Below are 27,838 nucleotides of genomic sequence, written 5' to 3' on the forward strand. Positions count from 1 at the left end.
TTCATTGGTAAACATCAGCCTCAACTCAGTGTTGAAAATCCTTCAAACATTTCCAGATTTCTTTCATGTCATTTCCTCTTTCACACTCTACATTCTATACAAATGGTCCTGCTTCCTGGAATTGGCATTCCATCTCTCACCTCCAGGTTTTTATAGAGGCTGTCTTTGAATTCCTGGAACATCTCCCTCCTCACCTCTGTTCTAATCTCAGAACTAATTGTAAATGTGTCTTTTCTGATGCTCCAAGTTGGTAGTCTTCCCTCCATTCTCAAATTCTCTGATAGCTATCTGTATAAATATTGTATCTGATAAAATATAAGTTTCTTGGTGCTATAGACTTTTTCTTGCTTTATCTTTTTATCCCTATTTTATTAATTTGGGGCACGGAAAATAGTCAAAACCTTCAATCAATGTGGGCGAACACTCAGTATGAAAATTCCTTATACTAATACAGACTGATAACTTATATTCTAACTTATAGTCATAGTTCCTGAGGGCATTGAAGAATTAAGTAATGATAACATAGCCCTCTGGCCCACTATTTCATATTGATAATTCATCCTTCCAAGATTGGTGTCAGGATAAAATGGAATAATATTTGTAAAGTGCTTTATAAACTTTAAAGTATTCTATAAATGTTTACTATTGTTATTGCTACTGCTTTTGCTATCTACTATCTGCTATCTATATCATACTGCCCTCACAAAGCAGGCACTTAAAAACTTATTGAATTAGTAGAGTAACAGACCAGTGAATTCATATTCATGTTGAATTGAAGCATTAATGGGTATGAAAGGCTTTTTCAAGCTGTTGGGCTAAGACATATACAAAAATAAGCATAATAAGTTAAAGTATGATGGGGACTTTTTTTCTTTTTATTAAGGCATACTTCTCTAGATTTGTGTTTAAGTCATGGGTTTCATTGCATTTGGCGTGAGTGATACCTATGAAATCAAATTTACCTTCTAACATTTACAATGCTTGTGTACAATATTTGTGTCCAGTAAGTTTGTTACTATCCTGTGCATTTTTGCTTCCTGTGAATTTGTGAGTGTTTTGTCATTCTTTGCTTTAGTTCTTCTTTAGGACTGTCTTGATGAATATATACAGAGGGCAGTATATACTATTCTTTTTAGATTAATGCCCTTTTGATTTTATTTGTAAGATATCAGGCAAATGCATTCTCAACATTAAGTACTAGACTTAAGTAATGTCTGTATTTAAATCCAGGACCCAGAAATTCAAATCCCATTTTCAAACACTACCTTCTTAAGTTCATTTACATATCTGGATGTTATCTACCTGATGAGGTACAGATAAAATTTCTTCTTTTTTAATTTTTGAAAAAATTTATATTTTTTTAAAGATTAAATGATATAATGTATGTAAAATGCGTTTTAGTCCTGAAATCCATTACTGAATCACCAAACATTTATTAAGCTACTATGTGTCGGGCACTATTACTAGCCAGTGAAGGCACTGGCTAGTAACATTCCAATGGGATATACAGAGCAGATACAAAGTGATCTTACTATGGAGAAGGAATGGGGTGGGGTGGGGGAACCAGGAAAAGCCTCATTTAAGATGTACCTTGTTATTTCTCTCTCTATAAGATCTTCTACATCTTCCTATTTCTCTATCCTCATCCAATCACTCTTAGTTTAGGCTTTAATCAATTTTCACTTGGGCTATTTAAATGCACTAGCCTTAAGATTGGTTTCCTGTATTCAAATATCTTCCAACTCTAATTTATCTTTCATATAGCTACAGAAGTGACGTAATAAGAAATAACAAGCTTAAATGAAACCAAAGATTCTAAAAAGTAAAGATGAATGGAATGAAATGAATGGCTGGAAGAGCATTTCAGGCATAAGGAATAGTAGGTACCAAGACACAGAGAGGGGAGATGAAGCATCATATGAGGAACAGCAAGTAAGGCCAGGAAGGCTGAATCACACAGTGGGAGATGGGAGTAAGATGTCAGAAAACCCAAAAGATAGGAAGGGTATTACTTATGATGTGCTTTAAATTCCAGAATTGTTTGTGTTTGATTCAAGAGGCCTCGAGAGTCTAGAGGGAGTCATTTGGGTTTATTGAGTTGGAGGTAGCATGGATAAGCTACACTTTTAAGAAAATCACTTTTACAGCTAAATGAAGGATGAATTAGATTTGGGAGATATTTGAATCAGGGAAACCAATCTAGAGGTTCCTATAATAAATAGCCTAAGTGAGAGCTGATTAAGGCCTAAATTCAGAGAGTGGTTGGATAAGGGTAGAGAAATGGGACGATGCAGAAGATGTGATGGAAATAGAAATAACAAGATTTGGCAACTGATTTGATATAATTTGAGGATGCCCAAGGTTGTAAGCCTCAGAGACTGAAATGATCATGATGCCCCTGAAGAGAAATTGGGAAGTTTAAAAATGAAGTGGATTTGTCAGGAAATATGAAGAGGTTTTGTTTTTGTTTTTTGTTTTTGACATGAAAGCATGTCAACTGTTATTTCTAAATTTTTGCGTATTATGTGTATTGATCAACTTTAATACTTTTATTGAAATCCTTTACCAATAAAATATTTTAAGTCTTCCAAGTTCTTCTTTGTAAATCCCTCTCCATATGTTGTATTTCTACAAACAGTGCTGCATTTATCCTAAATGAGTTCTAAAAATCTAATTATTCCTTGCGAGGGATCCAGTCTAAATTTGGTTTTAAAGTGTTTTAAGTAAGATCATTTCAAAATGTTATGACTATTAGAATCATTCCCAAAGCTGCCAATCTAGTTTAGATTCTCATCATATCTTCCTTCAACTACTAGAGTTTCTTCACTGATCTCCTTGCCTCCACTGTCTCCAATCATAAGGTCATAATTATATAGGTTGAAGGTAATTCAAATTTATATATGAGGAGACTATTAAATGCTTTGCTCAAAGGTAACAAAACCTCAGAGGATTTGAATGTGCCTCTGCCTGCAGAGCCACCAGTTTGTATCACCAATTGCTATTGCCTCTTTCATATTCCAGTGCACAGGTCTAATCACCTGTTTCGCTTTTCCCCTTTTCCCCACAAAGCTTTTTGTGGCTCCGTTGTCATCAAGATGAAATAGAAACTAAACCAATGATCGAGGATCGTTCAAATCTCTTTCCAATCTATTCTTTCAGGCTTATGTCTTCATAAACTATGTCTCCATCAAAAAAAGCCTATCCACTACTCTCTTGACCTTCTCCTAACTTCCCTTGCCTCTTTACAAGTTCTCATTATCCCATGTCTAGAATGATCTCTCGTACTTAAAACCATTTCTAAGATTTAGCTCAGCTACTGCCTTCTCCTAAAGTTTTCCCTTATCTTCATCCTTCCTTCACCCCTCTAGAAGTGCTCCAACTCTTCTTTAATCTCATGGCATTTTATTTAGATTTTTCTTCATACTCTTCCATAGATTCAGAGCTGGAGGAGTCATTGAGGCTTTTAAAACCTGGATCATCTGCTTTCATATCCAGCAATCTTTTCATTCTGCCCACCAATCAATTTATGGCAATTGATATGTATTCCTTAGAGGAGGAAAAGGGAAGAGCCTTCTCCTTACTGATGCTTCTCTTTTAGTTAAGAAGAAAATTAGGGAATAACACTAGTATGGCAGACCTGATAGTCATATGCTCCCCTGGATGCTATGACTGGCAAAACGTCCTTGATAGCTACTTTCTAAGTATATATTTGGTATGTGTAGTGGGAGCAGAAAGGGTATCTATAGAGAAATTCCAAAGAGCCTAGAAAATATTTTATCTGGCTCTGATCTGTTGAAATTACTGCTCTACAAATTGGACTGGGGGGGGGGAGGGGGAGATGATTTCTACCTTAGCATCTTCATTCTTGTGAAGTCATTGTTCAGTGCTTTTTGTTGACTTGCCTGCCTGCTTCCTACCAGTGGAAGATTGGGATCAAAAAGAGGCAGCAGCATAATGCAATGAAAAAAAGCACTGGATTTGGAGACAAAAGACCTGGCTTGAATTCTTAGTTCTGCCACTTTTTAGCCATGTTACTCTTGGGCAAATTATCTATGGACATCTCATTTATTTGAATGAGAACCCCTTCAGGGCAGACACTAGTCTTTTCATATTTGTATCTTTTTCAGTATTGAGCAGAGAAAAGGTATGTAATAAATATTTGTTCAGCAGAATTGAATTGCTGTAAAGTACTGACTTCCTTATATTAACGTATCTGAGTTTCTTTCTCTACTTAATTCTCATAAATCTCATCAAATTTTAGACCCTATCACATTGTGAAGAAAAAACTTTACTCATATTTCAACACATGATGAGCCTTTTTATGGACAAATATGATTTCTTATGGGTCCTTTTCGTAGATAAATATGATCTCTGAGTTGGGATGAAACAGCTTCCTTTAAGCCTTTGAGAGTGTAAATTATGCATTGAGTGGCTTAATTAGAGCATAAAACCTTGTTACTATTAAATCACAGGAACTCAGAGCCCCAAAGGACCTCGGGCAACCTCTAGCCCAAGCATTACTTTAATCAGATATTTCCTTATATGGTAACTCCAAGAAGTGATCATCCAGCCTCTGCTTGGAGACTGCCACTGATCTAGAACTTACATTAAGCACAAATCTGTCTTTTTCCTACCACTCTTATTGTTCTTCCCATCAGAGCCAAAGAATAAAAGTTCTGCCATGTTTCAAGTCTTGAAGACTTGTTCCCCATTCATCCCTGTTCCCCAGATCTCCAATGTTCTCTTCTCTAAGCTAAGCATTTCAAATTTCTTCAACTTGTCTTTTTTTTTTTCCCCCCTTGAAGGCAATCAGGTTTAAGTGACTTGCCCAGGGTCACACAGCTAGGAAGTGTTAAGTGTCTGAGGTCAGATTTAAACTCGGATCCTTCTGACTTCAGGGCTGATACTCTATCCCCTGTGCCACCTAGCTGCCTTTAACTTGTCTTTATATGACCTAGCACCCTGTGGCTCAGCCATTCACATATTCAAAGGAAGTATATATACTAGCTTGTACAATATCCCTTCTAAGAAAGAAGTAGTCCTAGCTCACATCTTTATAATGCATTACAGTCTATATTGTACAGTCATTTGTCAGTTGTCTTACTCTTCATGACCACATTTGGGGTTTTCTTGACAAAGATATTGGAGTAGTTTACCATTTCCTTCTCCAGCTCATTTTACAAATAAGAAAACTGAGGCAAACAGAGTGAAGTGATTTGCCCCAGGATTCTATAGCTAATAAGTGTCTGAGGCTAGATTTGAATTCTATCTAGCTGTCTAGTTTACAAAGCATTTTCATTATGACAGTCCTTTGAGGTACATAATGCAAATATTATCACCATTTTGTAGACTCGGTTGAGATAACAAGAATTTGTTAAGGATTTGCTATGTGACAAGCACTTGTTAGTGCTAAGCACTGGGATCACAAAGAGGCAAAAAAAAAAAAAAAAAAAAAAGTCACTGCTATGAAGGAACACACAGTCTAATGAGGGAAACAACCTGCAGAAATTTCTTGTGCAAACAAAATATGAACAAATTAGGGGAAATGTGACAAATTGAAACTAATCTTAAGGGAAAGACACCGTCATTAAAAAGGACTAGAAAAAGCTTTTTGCAGGAGGTAGGGTCTTGTCTAGGACCTGAAGGAAGTAAGGAAGCCAAGACATAAAGTCATAGAGATGAAATTACCTGCCTAGGGTCACACAGCAAGGAAATGTTAGAATTAGGATTTAAGTACAGATTTTGCAACTTATTATGTGATATTTCTCCTCTATAACTCTTACTCACTAGGTAAAGGAAGGGAATGAGTGTCTGCTATGGGCCATGTGCAAATACTATCTTATTGGATCTTCACAACTGCCCAGGGAGATAGGTGCTATTATGCCCATTTGATATTTGAGGAAATCAAGGCAATTAGGGATTGTTACTTGCCCAGGGTCACACAACTGGTATGTCCAAAGCCCGATTTGAATTTGAGTCTTCCTGGCTTCTAGTCTGGGTCTACCCTTTGTGCCACCAAATTAAATCTTATATAACAAAGAACTTTAAAAATAAAGGAAAAAACCAGTTCAGCAAAACTAACCAACATAACCAACCAAATCTGACATTATAAGCATTGCTCCCCTACACCCATTCTCTCCCACTTCTGCAAATAAGAGAGGGGGGTAAATTCTTAGAGTTCTTCTTTGGGGGGCCACGTTTAGTCATTATAATTTTAGTGTTCAATTTCAATTTTTGTTGCAATTCCATTTAAGTTGTAGCCATTGTGTATATTTTTTCTGGTTTTGCTTCCTTCACTTTGCAGAAGTTCTTGAGTCAGGAATTGCATTTGTCACATCTCCAATCCTTAAGGCAACATCTGGCACGTAGCAAGTGCTTAATAAAATGCATTTTCATTCATTTATTTTTCATTCATTGCATTCACAACTTGCTTAGCTATTTTCTAATCATTGGAAATGTTCTTTGTTTCCAGATTTTTGATACTACAAAGTGTACTGCTATAAGTATTTTGGTATGTGTGGGACAGACAGTTCTTTTTAACATTGACCTCCCCAGGGTCATTTTCATATAAACTGCTTCCTGGTCACACAAATAGTCACCCGTAAATAGTTTTAGTACGAAAGCTACTCGGCAGACAATTGTGGGGAGGGGAGTCAAAACCCAACCTAATGTTCTGTATGTTTTGGAGTCCCTTATCTATGGAAGTTTAACTGGCATTGTTAAATCAGTTTTTTTGTATGTTAATTTTTTTTTCTTGCTGGAGATGTTGCAGCTGGAGCAACTAACTTGGGGGTAGAACAACAAAAAGAACAATTGGTCATTACAAAGCTCTGATAAGTTCTGATGCAATCTGCATAATATCATCTGCAAATAAGAGCATCTGGAGAACCTAGCACTCATAGGGAGTCCCACTTCCATTTGAACTGTGCTATATGTATAAAGTCCTCATGATTTTAGTGAACAACTTTAACAAGCATATATCTCTTGTTTTATGCTTTTTTAATAGTCATAATTAGAGGATTGTTGGGGAAAATGCTTTTATGAAATCTTTCAAGGTGTCATGCATACTATTGACATGTGCATGAAAGACAACATGTTGGGAGAGTCTGTAAGGCTATGTTTTACTCTAATGAATTACATAATTTGTATAAATAACCACAAAGGGATTTGGTATCATCTAAACCTTGTAATGAATTGTGTTTTTATAAAAGATATTGTCTATTATGGAATATTAGTTATAAAAGCCTTTCAGTTCCCTTCTTATACCATCATCAACAATGTCTTAGGTGGTACTCATAAAATTTTTATATACATGAAAAAGTAGGCATGAAGATTAGTTATTATTACAACTTTTTAGTCACCTTTTTTGAGAATAATACGATTTGAAATTTATCTATACATTTTTGGATTCTTTCTTCCTTTTAGAAGTCTGGAAAGTAAAACTTTCAGTGCCTTAAATATTGTGTCACTTCCAGCATGGAGCCCTTCTATCTATTTAGGCTCTTTCTCTCATCTTTGTTTTCTTAGGTATTTCCATTCCCTTACAAATTCTTGGTAACTTGATTCAGCATATTGGTGACTATAAAATTAGATGCTATGATAGCTCTACTGTCCTTATGTTAAGAAGTTTGTTATAAAAATCTTTACAGATCTTTTCCATTTTTTTGTTTGCTGCACAGCTTTCAGTTTCAACCTAGAATGTGCTGGGCAAGTTTTTTTTTTGTTTTGTTTTGATTTTTGCTTAGTTAAGTTTCTTAGAAAACTTTTCATTCCACTGTGCCTTACTATTTTATAAGACAATACTTCTACCATATTTCTTTAGAGAATTTTATAAGTGCATTTATATTCTAAATCGGTATTGTACTTGGTTGCCATATAGCTTCCCTTGGCAAGGATAGCAAGTATTTATGCTGAAATTTCTAGGCTCTTGAGAATTCTTCACTATTGCAATTGATTTGTATCAGTAATTAAAAATAAATAAATAAACTGTTGTAACCTGCAGCAATGTCTGCCTTATAGTCAAACACTTTTTTTTGTTTCAATACCTTATTTAAATAGGTCAGATTAGTTGTGCGTTTTAATTATTTAATTTTTTCCCACTTTAATTTTTAAATTAATTTTGATCTTTAACATTTTTGAATAATCTTTATTAATTTTGATCTCCCCCTCCCTTCCCTCTCTTCCCTCAAGCCTATTATATGACTGCATACAGATGATCTAGTAATTATTTCCACAAATGTAGAGTTGTTTCCAGTCAGCTAATATATAATAATTTCATTTCTGTGATGTTCTTTATCATGCCTAGTGTTTCTTGAATCCTTTTTCAAAGAAAATAATATTGATATATAGATATGAAACATCTGTGTAGTTTGTAAGTCTTTGTCCTTTCTCATTTCTTACTCTTAAAGCATATTTTTTATCCTTTATTAAAGCCTTTTATTTTTCAAAACATATGTGTGGACAATTCTTCAACATTAGCCCTTGCAAAACCTTGTGTTCCAATTTCCCCCCCTTCCCCCATGTCCCTTTCTAGATAGCAAGTAGTTTAATATATGTTAAATATGTTAAATCCAACGTATGCATACATATTTATACAATTATCATGATGCACAAGAAAAATCAAATCAAACCAGTAAGAGAGAGTGAGAATGAGAGAATGAAAAGCAAAATAAAATGCAAGCAAATAACAATAAAAAGAGTGAAAATGTTATGTTGTGAACCATACTCAGTTCCCACAGTACTCTTTCTAGGGGTAGATGGCTCTCTTAATCACTAAACAATTGGTACTGGTTGGATCATCTCATTGTTGAAGAAAGCCACGTCCATCAGAATTGATCATCATATAATCTTCTTGTTGCCTTGTATAATGGATCTCCTGATTTCACTTAGCATCATTTAGTCATTTCACTTAGCACCAGTTCATATAGGTCTCCAAGCCTCTCTGAAATCATTTTGCTGGTCATTTCTTACAGAATACAAAAGGGGCTGATACAAACATTTTTACACATGTGGGTCCCTTTCCCTCCTTTAAGATCTCTTTGGTATATAAGCCCAGTAGAAACGCTGCTGGATCAAAGGGTATTCACAGTTTGATAACTTTTTGAGCATAGTTCCAAATTGCTCTAAAGAATGGTTGGATCAGTACACAATTCCCCCAAAAATGTATGTGTCCCAGTTTTCCCACTTCCTTTCCAACATTTGTCATTATCTTTTCTTGTCATCTTAGCCAATCTGAGAGGTGTGTAGTGTTATCTCAGAATTGTCTTAATTTGCATTTCTTTGCTCAATAGTGATCAGAGCATCTTTTCATATGATTAGAAATAGTATCAATTTCTTCATCTGAAAATTGTCTGTTTATATCCTTTGACCATTTATCAATTGGAGAATGGTTTGAATTCTTATAAATTCGAGTCAATTCTGTTTTAGAAACGAGGCTTTTATTAGAACCTTTGAATGTAAGAATGTTTTCCCAGTTTGCTTCCCTTCTAATCTTGTCTGCATTAGTTTTGTTTAGTTATATTAAAAAGGTTTTGTACAAAATTATCTATTTTGTGATCAATAATAATCTTTAGTTCTTCTTTGGTCACAAATTCCTTCCTCCTCCACAGATCTGAAAGGTAAATTATGCTATGTTCTTCTAATTTGTTTATAATATCATTCTTTATGTCTAGATCATAAACCCATTTTGACCTTATTTTGGTATACGGTGTTAAGTGTGAGTCAATGCCTAGTTTCTGCCATATTAGTTTCCAATTTTCCCAGCAGTTTTTGTCAAATAGTGAATTCTTATCCCAAAAGCTGGGGTCTTTGGGTTTGTCAAACATTAGATTCCAATAGTCATTGACTATTTTGTCCTGTGAATCTAACCTATTCCATTGATCAATTACTCTATTTCTTAGCCAATACCAAAGTTAAACCATATTTTCTTATTGCCCATGGCTCATACTCTCCTTTTCATCAAAATAGCTGTATATCAATATATATGTTGCTTTAATTTGGAGGATCTTTTCAAATTCTTGATATTTTTTCCTCTATTTTCTTATCTTCTGAAGCTGGTAGTGTACTAGCTCATTATAATCATGGGGGTCTTTTTGAAAATGTTTATAATGAGTATGGAATTACAAAATGAACAAATGTTACATAAAATAATGTTTCTTCTTTCCTTCTGACATGCAAGAAAAACATGTCAGTCATCTTTATTTGCCAATCCAAAAAGAACCTATGATCCCCTCTTCCATTTAGCTGCAACTTACTTTTATTTTCTGGTTTTGTTTATAGTGAGAATGTCAAGATTTATATGACTAATTTCCTCCACAAGAAGATCCACTTGTTGGTCAGTGGGTCAGGGATCCCACATTTAGAGTACTAATAACTAAGGTAATGTTTAGAGATGGTCTAAAAATCTTCACACCCTCTTTTCCCTTTTCTGCCACTCTCTCATTGCTCCTGGAGAAGCAGAAGGGAGCTACAATAGTGCTGAGGATTATTTTATAATTTTGTTCCATCCATTTCCATGAATAAGAAATTCAGCTCTAAGTGGTCAACCTATAGGCAATGAGCCTCTCTCCATTTTTTGCTGGGGAATGGGAATGGGAAACATACACTCAGATTGGGCTATACTTAAAGTTTTCTCAGCATGGTAGAACCTGCCAGAGCTTGCTCTTCCCTAACATGCACAGATAGTCTTTTGAGAGTTTTATGTCATCTTCACACCATGATGAGGGATCAGAGTGGGACTTGGTTAGTTAATAAATGAATCACTAATGAACAACTGAATTATTGGATGTTCTCTTTTCCCGGATTGTCTAGAACCAAGCCCAGTCTGTATCTCAGCCAAGTGTTCTAGTAACCCATATGCTCATGTTTACTCCTCTATGATCCATATGGTTGTACAAGCTTTTAAAAGTACAATATCTGATTCATAGACCATATGGGATTCCACATGAGGCAGCAAGCGATAGTGATAAAGAAATGAGATGTTTCTCAGATCAGTTTAAAATAATCTAGACGATGGAATGACAATAATTCGGCATTCCATTGATTGAGAGGCAGTCAGCATAGTGGAAGGAATGAGGGAATGGCTATCAGGAGATCTGAGTGTCCATACAAACTCTGACTCATTATGTGATCCTGGACAAATCATTTCTCCTCTAGGTACCTGTTTCCTTATCTGACAAAATAAGATGACTGAACTGCATAGTCTGTTGTAGTGTTAACATTCAGTGTTCTTTGTTCTAAGTTTCTTTTAGCTCCATCATTTTATGTTCTAAGGCACCTTCCAACTTTAATATTCTATGATATATGGTCCACCCTAATTTCTTTTCTAGCTCTTAGATCTATGCATCTATGATTCTTTAATTCAGCTCTTGGTCAAGGGAATAGAGAGGGGAAAAAGAGAAAAAGGATTTTTCCCCTCTACTCTGTGCAAGTTACTCCCATATCCTGAGTCCCAAGCCAAGAGTTAATCTCAATTTTTATACCAAAGGTACTTAAAATTTTTCAACAAAGACTCCAGTGAGCACAAAGTATTTGCTTTTCAGAGATCAGGCGAAAATGCCAACAAAGAATTCATTAAGAAGACCAAAAATGTTAATATTTTAAGCCAGCACTGTGCTTGTTCTGTTCTGTAAAATTACCACATGGTTAGTGGTATGAATGTTCATTCCTGAGCTTTGTGTTAATAGAATCACACTCTGTAAGTGGGAAGGAACCTCAGAGGTCATTTCCAGGGTAGTAATCCCCCTCCTCCAAACACAGCAGATAGTCTAACTGCCTCATGCTACTGAATCATTGTCTGTGACCTTCACCTGTCAGGTCAATCAGCCCTTTCCTCTTTTATGCAATTCATACTTCTTGTCATAAGTAGAGACATTTTAGCCTATCCTTCCATATATGAGATACCTCTTCATGGCGAGGCAGCCTGGTAACTTGGATTCAAATCTTGACTCTGGCACTTTCTTGCTGACTAACTCATGAATTCTCCAGGCCCCAGTTTATTTCTTTGTAAATGATGATAATACTCATTACTTTAATAGGATCTTCTTGAGGATCAAGTGAGATGAGATGTGCAGGTATATACATATATAAATCTATATGTGTGTGTTAACACACACATATACGTATATCTATAAATAGGCATAGAGATAGATATTTAGCTATGTAGTGCTTTGCAAAATTTGAAGTGATATAAACATGTGAAATGTCTTTAAAATGATTATCTGTTGACTTCCTTCACTTGCCTTTCAATGATCCATTAATATGCTTTCCTCATTCATCAACTCTTCTAGGATCAAATGGAGATTTCACTGGCCTTTGTAGCTCTTGTAAAATTACCAACTTTCCATGAACTATCATTTCTTAGAATCTTACTCTTGCTGCCTAGCAATGGAATAAACTCCAGACAAGGGGTCAGAATATTTGAATTTTAAATCTATTTCTTTCACTTATTAGCTATGGAACTTTGGGAAAGTCACTTTCCGTCTTTGGCACCATCTACCTACCAGAACTTGTGACCTTCTGGTTTAGCCTTAAGGGACCCATAGTCATCTCTTACTACATAGCGGCTTCAGTGGAAGGCTTCACTCAAAGAAACTATAGATCTATGTACTGAAAATAATCTTCTGAATTAGGTTAAGTTGAAGTGCTCAAATCTATAGAGTCTTTCTTTGTTTATTGTGAGTTTGCAAGGAAAAAAATGTTTCATTAATAGAAGCTATTATGTAAGTTAAATTATAAGTGCCACATTTCAGCGAGTATATTAACAAATTAGAATATAGCCAGAAGAGAATGGCTAAAGTGGACAGGGACTAGGAAAGCATAATATGTGATAATTAGTTGAAGAACTGGATATGTTTTCTGTTAAACAGTAATTTATTAAGCGGCTCCTATGTTCCAGGAAGAATAGTGCCTAGGAGAAGACTTGTGAGGGATATGATCCTGTCTTCAAGTTTGGACGGTCTGTTATGAACAAGAAAGGTTAGGCTTTTCTGCTTGCCTCCAGAGAATAACACTGGCAGCAAGAGATAGAAGCTCAAAAGAGGCAGATTAAGATTTTAGAAAACTTAATAATTGGAAAGATCCAACAAAATAGAATGGAGGGCTTTGAGAGGTTGTGAACCATTTGTCACTAGTGGTTTTCTAGAGTAGGTTAGATGGCCATTTGTTAACCAGTTGTTTGGGATTCATGCTTTAGGTAAAAGTAAAATGAGATAAAAACCTCTTACATTCCTTGGAATTTAGAATCTATAATTCCATTAGTGGCCATTCTTTCTCTTTGCTTTCTCACAATTTATTTTTTTTCCCAATCAGAAATCACCCCTTTTGTCATCCAGAGTCTCCTCTCTAGCCAGTGCTGCAGACCTCCTTCATATCTGTGCCTTTGAAAATTTTACCTTATAACCTAAATGAGATCAATATAGTTCCAAACCTGTTAAATCCAATATTGCCTTCTCTTATATTCTGTCCCAGAAGCAATTTTAATGAGCCAAGTCATTTTGCTGCATTAGGAAAACTGATTTCCATTATGGCAGGTGCCATTTAGACAGAAAGGAAATTTGGATAAATAGGACCAAAGGATTTAGAGCTGGAAGGGAGCTTAGGAACCATCTGGTCCAAAGCTTGCTTTTTACTCAGAAGGGAACAGATGAAGAGAAGGGAAGGTATTTATCTAAGATGGCTCAGGTGCTGAGATTTGAATCCAGATCTTTTGAAAACAAATCCATGGTACCTTTTTTTTTGCCCTTTACTTAGAAAATCATTTTTAAAGTAGCAACCAAATGTTGGATTCCTGAAAATGGAAAGAAAGTAGGCAAAGAAACTAAAAGCTAATTTGTTTTTCATGGCTTAAGAATTCATTTTTACACATGCATATGGGCATGCAAATGTGCACATACACATGTGCGCGCACATACACACACACACACCTGACAGTAGAAAATCCAGCACAACCACCATAGGAGTTTTAAGTAACTGAGAGCTACTGGAATTAAGATGGAGTATGGGGGGTCAGGAAGAGTCATAGAAAATTGCTACGATTTAAAAGAAGCCAGGGAAATTAATAGGCAGAGATAAGGAGGGACTGTATTACATTCATAGGAAATTACCAGAGAAAATGCTGTCTGGAGATGAAGTTTTTTTTAATGTGAGAAACATCAGAGAAGTCAGTATCATTGGACCACTGGATGTTGGAAGTGGGGGAGGATAGAAGATATAAGATGACTTGAAAGACAGGAGGGGGTCACATTGTGAATAGTTTTAAACACCAGAGGATGTCATGTTTGATTCTAGAGGTGACAGGGAATGTATTGAAAAGGAGGTGATATGGTCAGATCAGTGCCTTAGGAAGATTAATTTGATAGTTGAGTAGAAGATGGAATGAAATGAAGAGACTTGAGAGAGGAAGAGCAACCAGTAGGTTAATGCAAAAATCTAAGTTTCAGGTGACAAGGGCTTGTACCAGAGTGACAGTAATGTCAGAGGAGATAAGAAGCATTCCGTTTTTTTTTTCCCCATATATAACTTTTCTGTGCTTGGCTCTCTAACTTGATGTAATTAGATACATCAAGAATACTGAGTTTGGCTGTTTGGCTCTTATACTTTGGGAGATATCATGTGAGCATTGATTGAAAGAACTAGGAAAGTTTAATCTGGAAAGGAGAAAACTTAGAGGAGACGGGATAGATATCTGATGTGAAAGAGGAATTTGACTTGTTGAGTTTTACCCCAGATGGTAAAATTTAGAGCATTAGGGGGAAGTTATATGAAAATAGATTTGAAATTAATATGTTTTTAGAACTGTCCAACAATAAGCTCCCATCCCCCAAAAGCCTCCATATGGAAGTTTTATAAATACCTGTTGAAAATGTTTTGAAAAGAATTCTTGTTTCATATATGGATTAGGAGAGAGACCTTCTAGAACAAACCTTTTCCACTCTTAAGTGTTTTTGACAAATATAATACAAGAGGTAGTATGTTGCATTGGGTAGAGTTCAGGAAGATCAGTTTGAAAATCTGTTTTCAAGTCTCAATTCTGATACATATTGGCTGCATGACCTTAGTCAAGATACATAATGACTCGGCCCAGTTGATCTAAAACAGACTAAATATTGTAGAAGAATTGCTTATCTGAATTGACAGAGTTTGCTCATCAAAAATTTCCTGTTCCAATGGAATCACAGTATGAATTTTCTAAAAAACTCGAATTAAAATATAACCTCAAAAAGCTAAGAGATTGAATAAGGGAAAGATCATTTCCATCTGTGGCTAATAGGAAGTTTATGGTGGCATTTGAACTGATACTTTTAAAGGATTGTCAAGTAATTAAAATATATTTTATTGATGCCTTTATTTTACATTTATTTCTCAGTCTCATCCAGACTGAACCTTCCCTTGTAACAAAAGCAATTCAGTAAAAATATCCAACATAGAAACCTTATCTGACAGTATATAGATTATTTCATTCTGGTAGTTCCACATTACTCATTATAAGAGAGGAAGTGTGGTTTATTATCTCTTCTCCTGGACTTTCATTGATTTCTCCCTCCCTCCCCCCATTATTCAAGGCTCAATTTCCTTTATGCTGATTTCCTTCATTTATATGACTATAGTCATTTTGCATATTTTTCTCTTGGTACTTTTATTTTTGCTTTGCATCTATATATACAAATCTTTTTTTTTTGTTGTTTCTCCATTCACCATTTCTTTCTGTACAATAATATTCTATTTCATTCATGTAACATCATTTTTTCCCAGCCATTTCCCAGATAATGGGCATATTATCACAAAGAGGTATTATGACTGTTTTGGTACATATTGTTTCAACTTAGTCTCAACTGTTTACATCTTTGAGAGGTATATATACAATCATTTTCCTGGGCCAAAGTCTATTGACAGTTCAGTCACTCTCCTTGCATTAATTCTGATTTGAAATCCTGAATAGCGGGATGACTTTATAGTTCTATCAGCATTGTGTCAGCATGCTGCAGAGTGAAGTAATCAGAGACAGGATAAAATTCTGTGCACAATTGCTACAACACAAATGGAATAAATAAAAATGGGGAGACTGAGAAATATAATCATAACCAGCAAACTGGTCCCAGAAAAGAAGGAAGGAAATATATTTCCTTTGACTACTTATAGTATGATTAATAATACAGCAGGCAAAGTGGTAGGGCTGACATTCCAGCCAACAGATAAATATTCATTAAGTAGCAACTATGTGCCAGGCACTGTATTAAACCCTAGAGGCAAAAGACCCTTCCTGCCCTCAAAAAGCTTGTAATCTAATAGAGAAGACAACATGCAAACACATATATGCAAAACAAACCATATACAAGAAAAATAGGATGTAAGTAGCAGAGGGCTAAGTAAGTAAGTAAGTAAGCACTAGAATGAAAAGGGGTTAGAAAAAGCCTCCTGTTTAAAAAAAAAAAAAAAAAAAGGGTGGGGGGGGAGTGGTATTTTAGTTGGGACTTAGAGAAAACCAGGGAAATTATGTAGATTGGAATAAGCAGTGGGCAAGATGTAGAAAACTGCAGAAAATATATGAGAACAACATGTAGTTCAGGATGACTGGTTCCTTTTGGAAAGTAGGAAATGAGACTTAAAAGGTAGAAAGGCACAAATTAATACTAATTTTTTATTCTAAATTTTTCCATTCCAAGTCAGGCATATTAATGAGACTTTAACAAGGGGTCAGAATCATTTCCTTTGCCAACTTAATGCAGAATGTCAAATTTTGGAGGCATCATGGACTTATGGAAAGAACTGAGAGTTGGAGATATGGGTTTAATTCCCAACTCTACCTACTTAATTATATAGCTTTGAGCCACTCATATCCCCTTCTGAAGTCTGTTTTCTTATCTGTAAAATGAAGGGGTTGGAGAAAATAGTACCTTTTAATGCTGACATTTTGTGTTCAGAGTCCTTTCAAATCTGACATCCTGTGTTTTATGTTCTAAGGCCCCTTTCAACTGTGACATATTCTGTGTCTGATTTTCTAACATTTTAACAGTAATGAGGAAATTGCATTTCCCATCTGATTTTGTCACTAATATGAAGACCTGTAATTAATACAATAAGCAAGTATTGCTTCCTGCAGTTTACTTCAATGGAAATATTTCTTCTTTGTTTTGTGACATGAGCTCCTATACAGATACAGTGATAATATCATTAAATTCATCTTCAGTACTAAGAAATTCAGTTAATAGTAATGTTCTTGATCTTGTTCTAAATGTATATAATATTCTTCAGGTGATTTAGAATTTTTTTAAAAATCACACATTTTTTTCCATGGCCTGTATTCCTTTGTAGTAGCTTGAATTCTAGTCACTAAATACAAGTTATTAATATTAATTTAATTCGAAAAACATTGTTAGCACCTGATGTGTGCAGAACATTATGCTGGATTTTGTGGGAAATACTTGACTGTAGTCATGCCTTTATGTAGCTCAGTCTAGGAGGAGGATGTGAAACGGTTCCAGATCATTTTAACATTCAATTAACACAGAAAAGAAGGACAAGCAAAATGCCATTTAATGACCTAAGAAAGGAAAATTAACTTCACCAAGAAAAACTTCATGAAATCTTGGTGGTGATGACATCCGAGCTGGGCCTTGAAGGATAATTAGAATGACAATAGGTAGAAATATGGGGAAGGAATAAATTCCAGTCGTAGACATCCATATGAATAAAGACACCGAGATTTCTAAAAAATAGCTAAAGTGTGAGTCATATAATGATTACAGCATTGTAAAGGAAAATAACTGAGAAGACTTAAGAACTATGATCAATAACATGACTGCTAAAGATTCCAAAAGACCCACCTCTTCCCTGAGAGGTGCAGGAGTAGAACTGCAGAATGAGACATACATTTTCAGACAAGGTTAATGTGCTCTTTTGTTTTGCTTGACTATTTATTACAAGAAGGAGATGGATTTTTTCTTCAGGGAGAGGTTATTGGGGAGTATATAGGAGGATTATTATAATGATGTAAAAAAGAAAAGAGCATCAATTAAGATTTTTTTAAATAAATAGAAGGGGTGAGAAGGTTCCAAAGACATAGACAAATAGTGTTCACAAATGTGTTAAATTTAATAGCATATTTTTAAAAATCTGTACATATTCAGTCACATAATGTTCTTTTTCTGTTTTTCATTTTATAAGGAAATATTCTTGTTTATCAGGTTACTAATTTTAAAAAGTTAGGGAGTATGTTTGAATGGAATCAGTTTGGGGGTCTTTAACCAGCGGTTCACCAACTCCTGAGGAATCCATGGAGGGATTTGGGGATTCTGTGAACTTGAATTGAAAAAAAAAAAGTCTTTATTTTCATTAACCTTTAATTTCCTATGTAGTCTTATGTAATTTATTTCATGCATTTAAAAGCAGTATTCTAAGAAGGGTTTTGCAGGCTTCATTAGACTACTTAAGGAGTCCAGAAAACAAAAAGTGATTAAACCCGTGGAGTAGCATATCCCTTGAGTGGAAGGAAATAGTGTGAGCTAAATTTGCAAAATAATTTGTAATCCGGTTTCACTAGGGTGTGAGGCACCTGAAAGTGATACCTGTAAAAATGGGACTGGAAAAATTAATTAGATGATCTTGAATGCCCCGTAAGAAGTTTGCCTCCCCACGACTTACTGAATAAAACACATTCAGCTGTTTGATATAGAGCAGCGATATGATCTGATTTGGGAAAAAGGGGAATATAAATGTTTATCGGCCTGATTTTTTGTTAGTAAGGCAGTATATTAGACTAGAGGGTGGGAGAGAGAGAATGCCCCAAGACCTGTAAAAGGTAGCTATGGAGATTGGCACTAACATGTTCCATCAATGCTTAATGTAATGATTTTGATTTTCAGGGCCAGGCTGTTGCTCAACTCTGCTCAACCATCCCCAATGTCACAGTCTTTGGAACTGCTTCTTCCTTCAAGCACGAAGCCATCAAAGATTCAGTCACCCACCTCTTTGACAGAAATGCTGACTATGTGCAGGAGGTTAAAAGGTAGGACATTAACCCACAAAGCTGTCTGATGGTATCCATCTGACCTGTATCTAATAGAACAATGAAAATCACTCCAATTTGGGATATTTTGTGCTTGTCTTTTATTTAGCTGGTTCGAGAATCACCTACAATACACAGTGCTTCTAGATCTTTTCCAGTATAGTCTCTCCTTCGAATCCATTCTCCATACCATTGTTCCTTTGTTCTAAAACTCATCATTGGCTATCTATTGCTTGTTGAATAAATCTACATACTCCAAATTGGCATCAAAGGTCTTCTACCATCTGGTACCCTCCTGCCTCCCCAGCCTGATCTCTCACTTATTCCCTTTATGCTTAGCTTCCCTATGTCTAGAAGTCTTCTTAATTTCTATTCCCCCATATCTTTTCTGTTGATGCTCCACCTCCTTCCTTCAAGTTCTAGCTTAAATGCCACTTTTAAGAAGAGTTCTTTGATTTATTCATCCATAAGTTGGATTTCATAGCATTTTAACTTATGCAGTTATATTCTAATATTTTATAATCACTCATACTAGACCGAAAGCTTTTTGAAGGTATGGCTGATATGCCACTTGTCTTTGCACTTCCCCCAAATCTGAGCAAAATCCTCTTCACAGAGTTGAGTATTTCAAAAAATCTTTTATTTTTCTCTGTGTCTTCATCCTCTGCTGAAAAATTCATCTTCTGGCAGTCCACTCTCTGGTTATGAACGTTTCCACTCCTAGGTAGTCTGATCCGTGAACAATGAGCCTTTACTTAACTTATTTCCATTTTGGTGGAATCTATTGGAGCTTATACCCTACTGGCATAACTTTAAAGAGCAGAGTCCCCATAATACCATGAGAAAGAATCATAGGATGCCTTTTATCCCATACTTAATTAGGATCTTCCAGGCTGTAACTGATTAATGATCACAGCTGATCACATCTTGAGTTTTAAGTAATGGAAGGACATAATGAGGTCAGTTAATGATTAAACATCTGGCAGTTTTTATAAGTTGGATGGGGAGTACCATGGGTGGGCTAGGGTAAGTTTATATGCCCCAGAGAAGGTGCCTGTTACAGGTATCCAGGTGTTGAGGAGACAAGGGCAAAGAGCAGAGTGGGCATGGAAAGGAAGAGACAGATACAAAAGAGACTTTAGAGGGAAAATTTATAAGGCTTGGGAATGTCAGCAAATACAGAAAACAAAATGGTAAAAGTCAAGAGACTTGGGGACTGGCTGATTGAGAGAATAATAGTAACATCAACAGAGGTAACGAATTGGAGCTCATTTGGGGAGGAGTATGATAAGGTCAATTAGGGACATTAAATCTGAGAAAGCAGGGAGATATCTAGGTATGAGCTCCTTGTAGACAGAAATGAGATCCTGGCTTATTTGCTTCTGCATGTCCTCTAGACCTGACCAAACAGTTTCTATGTTTAGTCTTTATAGATGGATGAAATGTTTCTCAGCCTTTGTAGATTGGGGAGCTCTCAAGGGTGGCTGAGGTTGGAAATTTTTGAGGAGATATCAGCATTGGGTAGTGAGGGGAGGCTTGAGATTGATTAACTCCACTGAGCAAGAATGAATTACTGGAGCAGGAGCTTAGGCAGAAGCCAAGCTAGATCTGAAAGACATAATAAAAAGAAATGAATTTCCTAATAAAGAGGCAGAAGTCTTTTAGTGAACATTTTATTGAAGAGTCATAAAGTAATTACTACTCAGGGAAATTTACAGTAGAACATTTTTTTTTTTTTTTTTTTAGAACTCTTTCAAAATAATGGGAGTAAGTTATTAGGAAAGAAAAAAGGGGGCAATAAAAAGGAAACTGAAGAAAGGACAAGGGAGAAAGGAAGAGAAAATAGGGAGAGAGAAGTGAGAACCTAGAGAAAAGAAGAAGAGAGAAAAATAAAAGATGAGGGAGACGGAGCTTTGAATGCTGAGGCAGGGAGAGAAATCTATGACTCCCCAGCATCTTAGAATGAAAGAAACAACATGTTTTTGTTTTTTTTTAAATGCCAGGTGTGTTTAGAGCTTTGCACTTAGGTTATAAAGACTAAATTCAATGTAACCTAATATAATTTTTTGTTTGGCTGACTTTTTGATGTCTCATTGAGTCATTCATGTCCATTTATCCAATTCTAATTTTTAGTGAATTATTTTCTTCAGTTAGCTTTTTAACCTTCTTTTCCATTTGCTAATTAAACTTTTAAAGGAGTTGTTTTGTTTAGTGGATTTTTTTTTCCATTCATCCATCCTATTTTTAAGGAGTTGTTTTTTTTTTTCCATTTTAACAAATTTATTTGTTAAGGAATTGTTTTTTTCAGTTCAATTTCTGTGCTTCCTTTTCCAAGCTGTTGGCTTTTCCCCCTAAAACTTTCATAACTCTTCTGCATAACTCTCATTTCCTTTCCCCATTTTTCCTCTTTCTCTCTTTTTTGAGACCCTTTTTGAACTCTAAGAGAGCCTTTTGAGCTGGAGACCAGTTCATACCCCGCTTTGAGACTTCACCTGAAAAGCATTTTGCCTTTGCTATCTTTCTCTTTTCTTCCCTGTCTCCATAGTAGCTTCTATAGTCAGAGTTCTTTTTGCTTTTTTGCTCATTTTTAAAAGTTGAGTTCTGCTCCTAGAGCACAGGGGAGATTGCCCCAAGTTTCCTCTACAGGAGGACAGGGGCTTCTCACTGACTGCTCCTGGGGCTGGTGGTGCTGAAAGTTTTTCCATTGTGCTGGGTAGGCCTGGCCAAGTTATTCTGGGGTTGGGGCTCACAATTCGCCTTCTGTAGTTCTGTTGGAGATCTCAAAACTGCTCTGCTGATGCACTGGCTTCTGAACCAGGACTGAGTAGCCAACACTGCTGTATTTTGGCTGAGAGCCTCCCACTAGGTCCTGGTCCACTAGGACCTGGTCCAGGCATTTCACTGGTCCATGAGAACTGGACCGGGAAACTCCTCCTACCAATGGAATTTGGCACCTTCTCTGCAACTCATCATTTTATAGAGTGGCCTAAAAAGCTCCCGTAGCCATTGTGTGGCTGGGGCAGGATTTGAACCCAGGCCTTCCTGGTTCTGAGGCTCTGAGCAGCCTGCAGCTGCCATATTCGGGATAGAAAGACAAAAAAGAAACAGTTATTGCATTTGGGGAGCTTCCATTCTCCTAGCAGGATACAATATGGACAAAAAGAAGTTTACAAAAAAAGATACAGATTGAATATGAAATAACATCAGTGGTTAATCAAGGCTGAGGAGGTGTCACATGAATGGAGCAAGAGATACAGTAGGTGAAGGAAGGTGAGGCTGGAACATTCCAAAAAGAGGGGGCTAGGAGAGGAGGAGGGGGACAGAGGAGGGAAGATGGAGAGGGAGAAGGAGGGAGGGGAAGAGGAGGAAAGGAGGGGAGGGGAGAGAAAGGGAAGGGGAAGAGGAGGAAAGAGAGAGGGAGAGGTGAAGGGGGAAGGGGAAGAGAGAAGGGGGGGAGAGGAAGAGAGCTGAAGAGGGGAGGGAAAGGGAGAGGAGAGGGAGGAAGCTCATCAAACTGGAAAGATAGATTGGAACCCAAATTGGTTAGGCCTTTAAATGGCAAACAAGTTTGTGTTTAGTCCAAGATGGGATAGTTTCTTTAGTAGAGTTAAAGAACTGATGTTAGGAATATCAATTTGGTTGTTGTTTAGAGGATGAAGGGAAGAGAAGAGACCTGAGTGCAGGGGAACTTATAAGAAACTATTGCAATAAGCCAGGTGAAAAATGACTAGAGCATAAATTTGGTTGGTGTTGTGTGACTGGAAAAAAGGAGATGGATGAATGCAAGATATGTTGTAGAGGTAGAATCAACCAGATTTGGCAAATGATTGGATAGGGGTAGAGGGAGGAGTTTTCTACCTGGATAAGGATGATATCAAACATCCTCTGTGTCCAGCTCAGATGGTTTCCAAGGGAACATTGATTCTCTGCATTGCCTAAGTGGCTTTGGATATGAGATTGACTTCGTGCTTCCCATTCACAATTAGATAGAATGCCCCTCATGCTGACCAAGACAATGAAAAGGCTCTTATCCTGAGGGGGGACTTCTAGGAGATCCTGTGGTAATCTTAGTTATAGTCCAGCTCATGAAATTTATAGATTAAACCCACCAGACTTCAGTTTGGGGGCTTAGAGATAGACTTGTATAAATAAGAGACAAACATGAATATGATAAGGAAATGTCTAAGATAAGAATAAGAGATCATTGTAAGCAGGATCCTCAGAGAAAGTGGCCTTCTGGAGGAGATGGGCTTTAAAGTAAGGGAAGGATTTCCATAAAAAGAGAGGAGAGGGAGGGAAGAGACCATTATGAGCATGGAAAAAGGTGTGAGCAAAGAGAGAAATTGAGAACAGCCAAATTGAAGAATAGCTTGGTTTAGCTGGAATGTACACCAAGGGAAGAGAGGAAGAGATGAGATTAAGGTTTAGAGCAATAGAATGGAGCCATAGTATAAAAATAATTTTTCAGTAAAGGGCAGTTTTTCGAGTTGTCACCTATACCTTGGTTCATTGTTTCTTGAAGTATGAGAAAGAAAAGACCATGAAATGTTTCCCCAGGCTTAACCACTAGATAATTGCACTGTAGGTGTGATGGACACCCAAAGGTATCCTTGATTTAGGAGATTGGAAATTGGGACTTTGTTCAAGAAGTTTCATTTCCAAAAAAGTCCTGCCGTTTAATATAATTGCTTAATTAAAGAGAGTTACTGATGTATTTACAGCTGTGTTATTAACTGAGATCAGGCATATTGGTATGGGGTGATATTCATAATAGACCCAAATGAATGGAATTTGTTTTTGCCTTCTCAGTAATTAGGCTGTAAGCAGAAGGTTTAATTATTGCCAAATGTTTTGTAGTTTGATAGTTTGTGCCTAAGTAAATACTACTCCAGAAAAAGGAATCTGCCATTTGTGGAACAGCAATATCTCAGAACTGGGAAAAAAAACTCAGCATCTAATCCAATTCATAGCTGGAGTAGTTTTGTTTTTTTTTTTTTTTTCCCCACTCATGAATGTCCTGCCTCCACATGGAAATCTCCCATGGGAAATCCATTGCTTCTAGAGGCAACCCATTTTACTTTCAGATACCTTTCATTGCTAGGAAGCTCCACACTCCTTTCTTTCCCCCTTCTCCTTCCCCTTTTCCCACCTCATCATTTCTTCAAGAAAAGGTGAAATGCAAATAGCTACTGTGAAGCACTTACTGTTCATCCTGCAAATACTATAGGATATTGGTTTTGCTTTCTGCCTTGCCTTCATTGATATTATAAAACAGTAAGGACATAGAATGCACACACATGTAGCCACAGAACATAGTACATGATGATTGCATTGCATGTATCTTGTGCAGGTGCGCCCAGACCTGCAGAATAAATGGGTTTTAGTATTGGAAAGGATGTCAGGAGCCTTCTGGTCTGACACCGCCCCCCCCCAAAAAAAAAGTCATCATTCCTGACAACTGATCTTAGAGCCTCTCCAGTGAAAAAGAACTTCTTACCTTGGAAGATAGCCCTTTCCTTTTGGACAGCTGTAATTGTTACAAAGATTAACCTTGCCTCTTTTCAGTTTTCATCCATTGTTCCTCCTTTTGCCTTCAAATCAAAATAATTCCTATCCCCCTTAGTGTGACATCCCTTTAGATATTTCTAATAACTAGCGTATCTCTCTGGGCAGCTAGGTAGCATAGTGGATAGAGTTCCTGGCCTGGACTCCGGAAAATTCATATTCCTAAGATTAATGTCACCTCAAATACATATCTGTGTGGCTCTGAACAGTCCCTTATTAACTCTGTTTGCATCAGTCCTTCACCCATAAAATGAGCTGGAGAAGGAAATGGCAAATTACTCTAATATCTTGGCCCCAAACCCCCCAAATGGGGTCATGAAGAATTGGACATGACTGGAAAATAACAATAGTATCCCTCCAAATTTTCTCTCCATCAAGCTAAATGTCTCTAATTTCTTTAACCAATTTATTATATGACATGAATTCAAGGCCCTTTGCCATCATGGACACTCCTCCAAGCTCACCAATTACCTTCCTCAATGGTGGTACACAGGATGACATATATATATCATATAATTAGACCTTGCAGGAATCCTCAAGTTCAATCTTTAAACCAGTAAGTCCAACTCATTTATTTTATACATGAGAAAACTGAGGTTGAACGAAGGTATGTAACTTGCTCAAATTCAGACAGCTTTTAAATGACTAAAGTAGGATTTGAACTTTCCTCCAAGACTAGTGCTCTCCATGTGCCAGCTAACTTCTAACCATCTCCTTAGTAAACTATTCTAGATTATTCCCAGGAATCATAGTCAAGTTCCTTTTCCTATAGGTTGCATATTCCCATTAAAAAAAAAAATTGGGACAACATGTGCCTTTTTCAACAAGAGAAAGATATTATCACTTGCCAGAGAATATTGCATTATAGAGAATTGTAGCATCAAAGGTCATCTAGTCCAACTTAGATCTTCAAGAGTATCATCTGGGAGAAATGAAAGATAATATCATTGTGAACACAGGTGTTAAAGAGTAGATATATATATGGGGAAGATAATGCACCTTGTTTGGCCAATAGTATAAGTATGCCATGAGAAAAGGAGTGAGATTTGGCTGGAAAGATAGAATAGTGGCAGTTTGGGGAAGGCCTAAATTCTAGGCCTTTCTTATTCTTTCTTGTCTAAATTATTCTATTTGCAACTGAGTTTGGGTCTTAACTTAACAAAATCAAGTGCATAATATTTTTGTAGCTGGAGTTAGGAACAATTTAACAATTATCCCAAAGGTATGGTAAAATCCTAATTTATAATTAAGAATAAGCAGGAAGGGGGAAAGGGATAACTTTCTCTGTTCCCTGACAAATACCTATCTTGCATTTTGTTTTTCCACCATTCAGAATCTCTCCAGAAGGTGTAGATATTGTCTTGGACTGTCTATGTGGAGAAAACACAGGAAAAGGCCTCAGTCTTCTCAAACCTCTGGGAACATACATTTTATATGGTGAGTATAAAAAATGTGGTGCATATGTCCATGAGAATTATCTTGAATAACCCAGTTGTCAATTTAAAGTTTTGTTTTGTTCTATTTAGGGGGTGGGACAAAAAGGGAAAAGGAAGTAATCAAATGATTTCCTGGGATGATCCTAATTTCCAGACAAGAAATCACAATGACATAATTTGTATGACCCTTTTAAAATTGACAAAGTACTTTCCTCACAACAACCTTATTAGATAGAGCAATTATTGTTACCCTCAGTTTGACACATGAGGAAACTTAGGTGAAGTGACTGGACCAAAGCCATAAACCTACTGAGTGATAGAACCAGAATTCAAATCTGCCTCTCCCATTTCCAACACCATTCTGCCTCTGCCACATCACCCTGCCTTTGTATAATGAGTACTTTAAATGACAGAACTAAAAGAAATCATGGGACATGAAATGCAGCATGTCAGATCTGAAAGAAACCTTAGAACACAGAGTGTGGAACATTCAAGCTGGAGATGACCTGAAATCATAGAGCACAAAATAGTAGATCTAGACAGGACATTAAAAGAAAACAGAAAACCACATCAGGAAGGAACTGGAAAACACAGAGAATAGAATGTTAGAATTGTAAAAGATCTGAGAACAGAGAGTACTACAGCTAGAAAGAACTCTAGAAAATATAACTCAATGTTCAAATTGGAAGAGAGCTCAAGAAGCTAAAACACAGAAGAGCAGAACTAAAAGGAACTCTACAATATAGAGCATAAAAAGTGACAAAACTAGAAGAGACCTTAGCAGTCAGAACAGAAGATGTTCCAGCTGGAAGGGACCTTTGAACATGAAGCACAGAATGTTAGAGTTAGGACATAGAACACACTCAAGCTGAAAGAGACCATAGAGACCATCTAGCCGGAACCCATCATTTCACAAAAGAGGAGGTGGAGGCTCAGTAAGGGGCGGTGACTTTTGTTCAAGGTCACACACAGAATATGGGGGGCAGAATTAGGATTCCCCTTGGGCTCTTTTTCCAGCAGTATGTGAAATACTGCCCAGTTTCACCGCTGGTGAGCATAGATTTAGAAGAAATCATTTGGTTCTGAACTCTTTTAGATCTCATTTTCCAATCCCTATCACAAAGATCCTGGGGGTGCAGGAGGGAGTACTGGGAGTGACATTTCTGATCACAATGACACTAGGATTGATTCCTCACTCCAAAGTATATAAGAGTTCCTAGAGACAGGCATGACAGTGCCTGTGATACCAACCTCCCTGAGCTTCGGAGGGCCAAGCTTGGGTGGGTTAAGCTGTTTAAGTATCTTCACTAAGTCTAGCTGCCTAAGTGGGGGTGAACTGACTCAGGGAGGAAATGAAGCAAATGCCAGTCTCTACAGGGTGGGACCCTTATTGGCCCTGTACTTCCAGCCTGAGCAAGACAGACTGGGACAAAACAAAGTTGTCAGCAGCTGAGAGGCTAAATGGTTCTGAATCCTCGTGTGCCTTGCTCCTTTGTTCCTGAGTATGTCATATGAAAAGGATTTCAGGGAGGAAGCCAAATATTGTATTGAAGAGCTTACGTAAGCCAGCCCAAATCACTTTTTCAGAGGGCTCCTAAATGTCAGTTTTTCAAAAATAACAAAAAAAGTTATCAAGTGAAATGAGTCATCTTTCATTCCAGGGAGATAATTATTCCCATTTCTCTAGATCCAGAGTTCTTAACTCTGTGTCTGTGTGTCTGTGTATGTGTGCGTGCGGAAGTGTATGGAGTCAGAAACAGTGGCATTTGTGAGGAACAGAAAGGAGGCTAATGTCAAGTACAGTAACTGTCTCCATTTTACTGAGAACCAAAAA

The 27,838-nt window shown here is 36.7% G+C and overlaps 1 protein-coding gene across 1 annotated transcript in view; it reads left to right on the top strand.

The window, feature by feature from the left end:
• The window catches only part of VAT1L (vesicle amine transport 1 like), a 119,277-nt gene that overhangs the window by 32,152 nt on the left and 59,287 nt on the right, over positions 1-27,838 (top strand). The window contains exons 4-5 of the mRNA XM_031950347.1: positions 18,861-19,003; positions 25,902-26,005. Coding sequence (XP_031806207.1) covers positions 18,861-19,003; positions 25,902-26,005 — 247 coding nt within the window. The remainder of the gene's footprint in view (positions 1-18,860; positions 19,004-25,901; positions 26,006-27,838) is intronic.

The sequence above is a fragment of the Sarcophilus harrisii genome, chromosome 2 (genome assembly GCF_902635505.1).
Source record: "Sarcophilus harrisii chromosome 2, mSarHar1.11, whole genome shotgun sequence".
NCBI lineage: Eukaryota > Metazoa > Chordata > Mammalia > Dasyuromorphia > Dasyuridae > Sarcophilus > Sarcophilus harrisii.